Source organism: Saccoglossus kowalevskii, chromosome 5 (genome assembly GCF_978046115.1).
Source record: "Saccoglossus kowalevskii chromosome 5, keSacKowa6.1, whole genome shotgun sequence".
In the NCBI taxonomy this organism is placed as follows: Eukaryota; Metazoa; Hemichordata; class Enteropneusta; family Harrimaniidae; genus Saccoglossus; species Saccoglossus kowalevskii.
Window position 1 is genome coordinate 24,968,076 of NC_140645.1, and position 7,604 is coordinate 24,975,679.

Here is a 7,604-nt window from a genome sequence, read left to right on the forward strand (position 1 = left end):
GCACCAAAGAATCATGGGACACCATTGTCTATGTTGCTTACAATGTTAATCTATCTTTTGTTATCCATTGTTATTTTAAACCAGAAAGTAAATTTGTTGTGAAATTAAGCCTAACTGGAAGGTGCCCCTTTAAACAAAAATTATGATAAAGACTGAGTGGTATAAACAAAAATCAGTGATTACTTGAAATCAATACCAGGAAGGGGGGGGGGGAGTTATATAACATTTTACTATTTAAAAATTTATTGAAAAACATAAGTTTGTTTAGTTGGTGATAACGCAACCAATCGTATTCATATGCGTTAGGCCTATAATGGAAAGAATAATCTACTTACCTGTGCCAACTTGTTATCTGTTTAAATCCTAATGGCGTCTCTACACGAGAGTCTGACGAGCGACGTGCTTTTGAAATAAGTATTAAGATGTTATTTTACCCACAGAACGTTGCGAATGTATAGAGTGGTTATTGCTGTCGGCAACATATGTCTATTGAGGGAGGCGTCAGATTGTGAAACTTTCCTTCGGTAGTCTGGAAACGTTGTCTCAATTTTGCTCATTACATTGGAATGTCATGAAGAAAGGGGCCAAAGCACATTCGTCTTTGTGGTATCTATTGATGTAGGGCAAGGCCATTGTCCATACATTCACTCACAGTCCACCTATCACCGGTCTGGCAACGACAGACCATCTTTTGTCTCTATCCGCGTACGCGTAAACATATTATTCACACCAACAATAAGCCGCGATGGTTTGCGGAAAGTTGTTGAATATTCATAAGGGTCAGACAAATCCCAGCATGCAGAGCGTTATGCAGATTTGCACTTGCGCAGTTAGTTTTGTGGAGGTCATTCAGAATCAAAACAAACTAGCGATTGAAGGCATGTGGAAGTCTTACATAGTTCCATGATTACATCGAGTTCAACGATGTTAACGTTGACTGGGATTTTGTTTTGGAAGATGTCCGCTTTTCTGAAGACGATCTGACACAAGATACCACTGCCGATATTGTTTCTGACATTCAAAGACAAGATGTCCCGATCACACATTCGTCTTGTGAAACCACCCACTCAGGAAATCCAAGACCGAATAACAGAAATGATCAACGAGTGTTTTATTCATGCCCGTCATGCGATAAAACTTTCAAAAGTGCTAGCGGATTTAGAGGACATACTAAGGTTATCCATGGTCAAAATCTAAAAGGTATTTTTTGATTCGTTCTTATATTTTCAATTGTTGGATATATGCGGGATTGTTGATTGCGTCACAGTGCTATTTGATACAGGAAGCATGTCGTTGCGTTAATGTCCGATGCGATGATAACATAAATATATTTAAAATGTTAAATTGACAATTACCAGTTTTTATTAGATGTCGACACTAAAAATCTCTTGGTTGAATACACATTTATATAGAATAGACTTATTTCTACAGTATGTGCAAGTAGTGAACGCGAGGAAGTAGCTTAGACGTGCGAGACACGAACTGCTGTCTGACAACAATATGCATCGTTTCCTGTGTTTGAAAGTTCCGTAACCAATTGTCATGTATCATAAAGGAGGAACACAACTTTTGTTTTATTTTTGCTTTTAGCATCTCAATATAAATCGACAAAAGACATGAACGCCGATCAGCAATGTGAAGATGTACCAGGTGACTAACATTGATATTATTTTTTCAATACATGTAATTAAATGAGTTAAACTTAATACTAAACAATTTCATATGATAACAATTCATTGCTTCATTTTTTTAGGTTCAAAACACAACCACTCCACCACCAAACAGTCAAAACCCAAGCCAGGTAAAGAATGCATTTTCTTGTTTTATCAGATTTGACCATTAAATAAATCTGCCAGAATTATTTGACCAATAAATTAATCTGCCAGAATTATTTGGCATGGACTATATAGTCTGCCAGATAATCACATGATAAAAATGAATTCAAACTGGGTAAGGAATATTAATGCTACACTGGGACATGATCCAATTAAAATAAAAAATGATCACAATATGAAAAGATATTTTAGCATTTTTTAATTTTGAATATGCACTTGCCCTTCACGCCAATTGATGTATGCATGGAATTTGTGTATTTTACCTATGATTTGTTTTCACCCATAATTCACTGTGCATCAAATGCTGATTTTGTGAAATTATTTTATAGGTTTCTCCAGGTCTGCTCCTGTCTATACAGAGCAGAATTTAAAAGACAATTTGGCAGAATTAGTTCATCTAGCACTAGTGGAAATGAGAGAAGATGACAATCTTAAGGTAAATGGAAGCGTCAATGGTCATGCAGTTGCTGCGATGGCACATCAAATCGCCAGTAAATTGGGGTCAGGATTTCTTTCTTTGCCAGAGAATCTGATAACTCAACTGTCCGCACAACTATGGGAAGCAGTGACGTCAGGAGATAAAGAGAAAACGTATTCAGCCTACAATGAACATGTTTGGACTGGGTTTTATAAAATTTTAATCAACAAAGCCATGACACAGTCTTTAATTAATTTTTGCAAAGTATGTTTTATTGATAATGCCCAACATGTACTGTTGTTTCAAACAGTAAGAGTGTTTTTACTGAATTTAGTCACCATATTAGGCTCAAACGAGACAGAACAGACACCTAGCGTGATGAACACACTGCTTTATTGAAGCCAATGAGTGCCGATGAAGAGAATGTTCTTCGCTACTTTTCCGGTTACATACCATACAAGTTAAGATTGAAATACTCTAGAGGCAAAAACAGCACAAGTCAAGCCTATGTCACAGTGATTGATGATATGAAAGATACTTGCCACAATAATGTATGTGAGAGTAAACAGTGGGTTCAAAAGCAAGATGGGGGGGGGGGGTTATTTCAGGTTTCTGGATCAACTTTCTTACTTTTTAAAGAAATTGAGTCAATTTGTCGAACTCGGCTGACAGACGACCATGTTGCTTCATACAATAGACAGAACATTCAAGCTCCATTGTAAAAGAAATTTTAGGGCGACAGAAAATACATCAAATATGGTCAAGTGTTGCACGAAAGGCAACAACAGAGGAGGTATCCAACTCGCTTTTGTCTAGTATAGTGCGGCTCTTTGTGAATATCAGATGTTTTTCGTTCGCACGTAGCATAGTAGAGAACTACAAACTTAAAAATAAAAAAACATCTGAAGGGATCAAAAGGCTTAAGACAGTCTCTGGTTTGAGATGGCGGTAAATTTCGACAGAATCATATTGGTAATTTTTATCATTTTTGTATTTGTTTTATTACACTATTAACATTGTAAATAAAAAGCGAATTTTAACAATAAAATTACTCATTTTATTTTTTTAAATTTGCTTATTATCGTCTACTGCGCTTGGAGAGTGGTGTATCATCAATAACCTGTTCCATTGGCTGGCGTTTGAAACGTCCAGTGTTACCAGTAACACTCTTAAGGTGGTGTGATTTCTGTATCCTTATGCTGTTTTCTTGATAACCAAATGCACTCACAGTCGGATCATTGTTAGCCCCTCCTCTGTGCCGGTGTTTGCTAAAGTGTGCCTCAAGGGGGTCTTGGCAAAATCGCTCACTTAAAATAAACTGCACTCCTTGTCCAAGTAGGTAGCGATCAACATCAACAAAGGAGTTTACTACAGAAAAATAAATTGGAGAAAATGATGAGTTTGGAAAACAAATACTTTTATTAGAAGTACATATAAACAAACAAAAAAATATTTTTCTTTAATTAGAATCATGATTAATGTATAAATTAATTTTCCAGTAGAAACACCGTTAATGTAATAAAACACATTCATAACAAGCCGGTAGGCTGGTTGGCGATCCGCTCCGCTCAAAAACAAGCAACATGTTTTTTGGCTGTTTCCATGGTGACATAAACGTGAAGCTGACGTCGGTTTATAACTAATACGAAGTTCGCAAACACCATTCAGTCTTTAGAAGTCACTTAGTTTAGTACTAGGACCACAGTTACTCTCTCCTAGTAGAGTGACTGTGCTAGGACGTATTCTGCTGTTACATTTATTATTTCTAACCGTTTTGCGATAGCATTTTTTAGAATGAAGCGTTTCCCGTAAATGCTGGAAAGCGAAATAATGAAATAACGAAATGGTAAATATTTACCTAAATTGCAGTGTGTTGACCTTCATAACAATATACTTCATAATGCAAAACACTAGTCACAGTGAGCAATTTAAATATACGACTCCTAATCGAAAAATATGACTACAGTCCAGAATTTCAGACGGATATTAAGCAACCTAAGAGCATATCAGAAGCATTTACTCTAAAATATAAAAAAAAGAACTGCAGTCAAAAGTCAAGAATGCCAGCAAATAAAGGACTCTGTCCCACAATCCTTTGTGCGCGTTATTACGGACACGCGCAAAAAACTGTACCACGCTTGTCAAATCTGGGTCAAATATACAGTACTCTACTATCTTGCCACAGATTGTTTAGTAGTGGAGTGTTCGGTGACCATTGAATTAGCCCGTGATTCATATTTTATGTGTATTAATTTATTCATCAATTTTCGTGACTGACAGTACTGCCCAAATTTTAGTCAAAAAACGCAACTGGTGAAACGGAAGAGCATCGCATCGCCAGGCGATGGACGCAGGGCTCTTTGGCAACGACCGCATAGAGGTCAAAATACGCGTTCTATTTTTTCGATTTTTAAATTTGGCTCTTCCCTTTCGCCCCCTCCGGAATGTTCTACTTTTGCAGCCTAATAGCAGGTTTTTCGAAAAACGTCTAAAAAACACAAGAATTAGTAGAAATGTTCCTGTTTTGGGTGGATTATTGATAGAGAATAATGTCTTTATTACAAAAATGCTGAAAAACCGTGAGTTGTTGCCTTAGTTATTTTTTTATTGGCGAAAAACTGCGAACTCGGCAAATTTGGTTGCACAACTTCCCTTTATTATATACACCCAGCGACACCGATAAAACTGGTAGGAGGTAATACATTTGGGGCGAAAGTATTCAAAAATCTGTTTTTGGATGTTGCAATGGCAATGGTGGGCCAGGATTGTTTTTCAATTAGTGACAGCACGACCTACCTGTGAAGTATGAACAAAACCGGCCGACTGAAACAATCACAGAGGAGTTAAAAGCCGTTGCTGGTGAAAAGTTACCCCAACTTTAGGGTCAAATTTCTCGGTAATGAAAACAGATATCAAAAATTCAAATGGTAACTTTGTGCCCACACTCAAGCTGAGTAGAATGAGCTATGTTTGAAGTGTTTTATCCCAAATTTGTAGGAGGAGATACATTTGGCGCGAAGCTATCCCAAAATCAGTTTTTTGGCTGTTGCTATGGCAACGGTGGTCCAAAAAAATTTTTCAGATTTTTCCTTATAACTAGGGTTAAGGTGTGACCTACCTGCCAAGTTTGAACGAAATCGGCCAAGCCAAAAAAGTCACAGAAGAAATAATACGTGAACACTGGAACACTGGAAATGTACACACACAGACACACACAAAACGACAAAAGTGATTATAAGGGCAATCCTAGCGGAGCGGATCGCCAATAATATGGTATTGATCAAATTAGTCGGAATATTGATCAATGTTTATTATTTCTCAACCCAGCCACAACATTAGTTTGCATTGACCTTACCTGTCATTTTCAGCCCTTCAATGGTCTGTCTGCTTATGCACATTGCATTTCTTGCACTTTTGGAGAAATTGCCTTCTCTGCTCAGGGTGGACATCTCCCAGTCATCAAAGTATTTGAGAAAGTCGGTCAGCAACCACTGATGGATAAATATAAAAAGTGATGAGTGCACAACAAAGAAAATTTAATAAGGGGTTGACCATTAAGAACTTTGGGGTGGTGGCAGAAAAACTATGCAAAATATGTTTTTCCATTTAGTTTTGTGCTATTTTTTTTATTTTCTCTGTTTTTCCCTAAGGAATCAGTGTGTAGAATTTTTTTCTGTTATTGATTCCTGTAGTATTTTTTGTTCGTGATTTATTTGTGACTAATTCAACCACTCCAGAGTTGCCCACCCCTATTATTTTTACTTGATAATTCATTTAAAAGAAGCTTCTCTGGTATAGTGTCATTATAAGTTGGCAACACTTGCTTATAGATCATTATATACATCAAATCTTGGATCATTTTGATCTTCATATGGTTTTAAGTTTGGCTTCCGTTTACGTTGATGCTCATCCTAATTCCTTACATTTAGACAATCAAAAAAACGATCCATAAGCCTGATAAACGTGGCCGTCTCACTGGCTTCAGGAGGCCCAAACAATTCCATGGCATTAGCCACTGATTCACTGAGTACCTAGTAAATAAAAGAATGAGTATTATATTAGATCAAAGAAAAGGTTATGCTTTTCATTGTTGTGCATGTCAGTTTGAAAGGTTTCAGAGGATGAACCACGTCCCAACAATCTCTATAAAAACTTACCTGCGCTGCAAGGTTGACTCGCATGATAGAAAAGGAAGTCAACTCTATATGCTCATAGCCAATTTTGTGGAGCAAATGGATATTTCTTGCTTGGTCAGTTGTAACCAATTTGGTAAGATGGTGCCATAGAATTGGGTGACCATTGTTCTGAAATAAAAATAAGCCACTGATATTAATTGATTATTTGGGTTAACCACATATTACGACTAGGAGTTCCAATAAAAATTGGCACTAACGAGACTCACATGAGCTTTTTTCATAACGGTCATTAAATAAGTGCCGAATCTTTCATAACATTTTAATTAGAATTATAGAATTATTTCAATAACGAAAATTTAGACTAAAAAAATACTGTTATAATGAAAACCATCAATATCATTGCGCACATTTGCTCTCTTAAAAAATTCTTGTAACCCAACAAATTAGGTCAATTATTTTATCCTACAACAGAAAAACAGTAGTGAAAAGTACTTGCCCATAAACTTCTTGACTTCCTATGGGCCTCTGAATTTGCAAAACAATTCCTTGTCGTCTTTATAAGATGGGGCACATCCGAGAAAAAATAAACCATCCGGTCATCTTGGCTGAAAATATAGAAAACCTACTTTTTTGCAAACGTTCTCATACTGCCAACGGGTATAATATTAAGCGTGGCGTGCCACCACGTAGTATACAAAAAACGTGTATACAAATATTCCAAAACATATTGTAAACAGAAAGAGCGAAACTGACGTGTATTTCATGGTCGGACTGACATCTCGTTTCTGTAATCAAATGAGACAAATCAAATTTCAATAGTATCCGTATTAATTTTACCCACATGCATTTATGTTTATTGCTGTAGTGTTGTTCAGCGGATACGAGTACACACTCATCTTCGAAAGGTCGCCACACTTGTTTATGTGTTTCGCGCGTGCACATGCACAGTGCCTGCTTGAGAAGAAGCAGTTATTTGCCTCTCGAAGATAAAATGACGGTGTTGTTCGCTGCTATTTTACTAAATGTATATGTATGTAATATTGTGGTCAATGTTGTCACCGCAGATCGCGAGGTAGTGATGGTCTGTATGCAACACTAAAACGCTGGTTGGCAAAAATGTAAATGTAAAATATATATTTTCGGTATAGAAGCTGAGAAACAAACGAAGGAAGTGAATGAAGGTCGCGGTTTATTGACGCGAGAATGTTTTATAAA

The 7,604-nt window shown here is 36.8% G+C and overlaps 2 protein-coding genes and 1 pseudogene across 3 annotated transcripts in view; 1 reads left to right on the forward strand and 2 right to left on the reverse strand.

Moving 5' to 3' along the window:
* Positions 1–741, reverse strand: part of LOC102807233 (CMP-N-acetylneuraminate-poly-alpha-2,8-sialyltransferase-like) — a 30,231-nt gene extending 29,490 nt beyond the window's left edge. For both annotated transcript variants that reach the window (XM_085499267.1, XM_085499268.1), the window contains exon 1: positions 336–741. The gene's annotated coding sequence lies outside the window, so the exon portion shown is untranslated. The remainder of the gene's footprint in view (positions 1–335) is intronic.
* A 100-nt stretch (positions 742–841) lies between these two features.
* Positions 842–3,301, forward strand: LOC100371180 (uncharacterized). Its single transcript, XM_002739976.4, has 4 exons — positions 842–1,200; positions 1,591–1,650; positions 1,754–1,801; positions 2,165–3,301. Exons 2-4 carry the CDS (start codon positions 1,617–1,619, stop codon positions 2,650–2,652), a joined length of 570 nt encoding a protein of 189 aa, XP_002740022.1. The 5' UTR covers positions 842–1,200; positions 1,591–1,616; the 3' UTR covers positions 2,653–3,301.
* LOC146745924 (uncharacterized) lies at positions 3,248–6,591 on the reverse strand (annotated as a pseudogene).
* Positions 6,592–7,604: the final 1,013 nt, after the last annotated feature.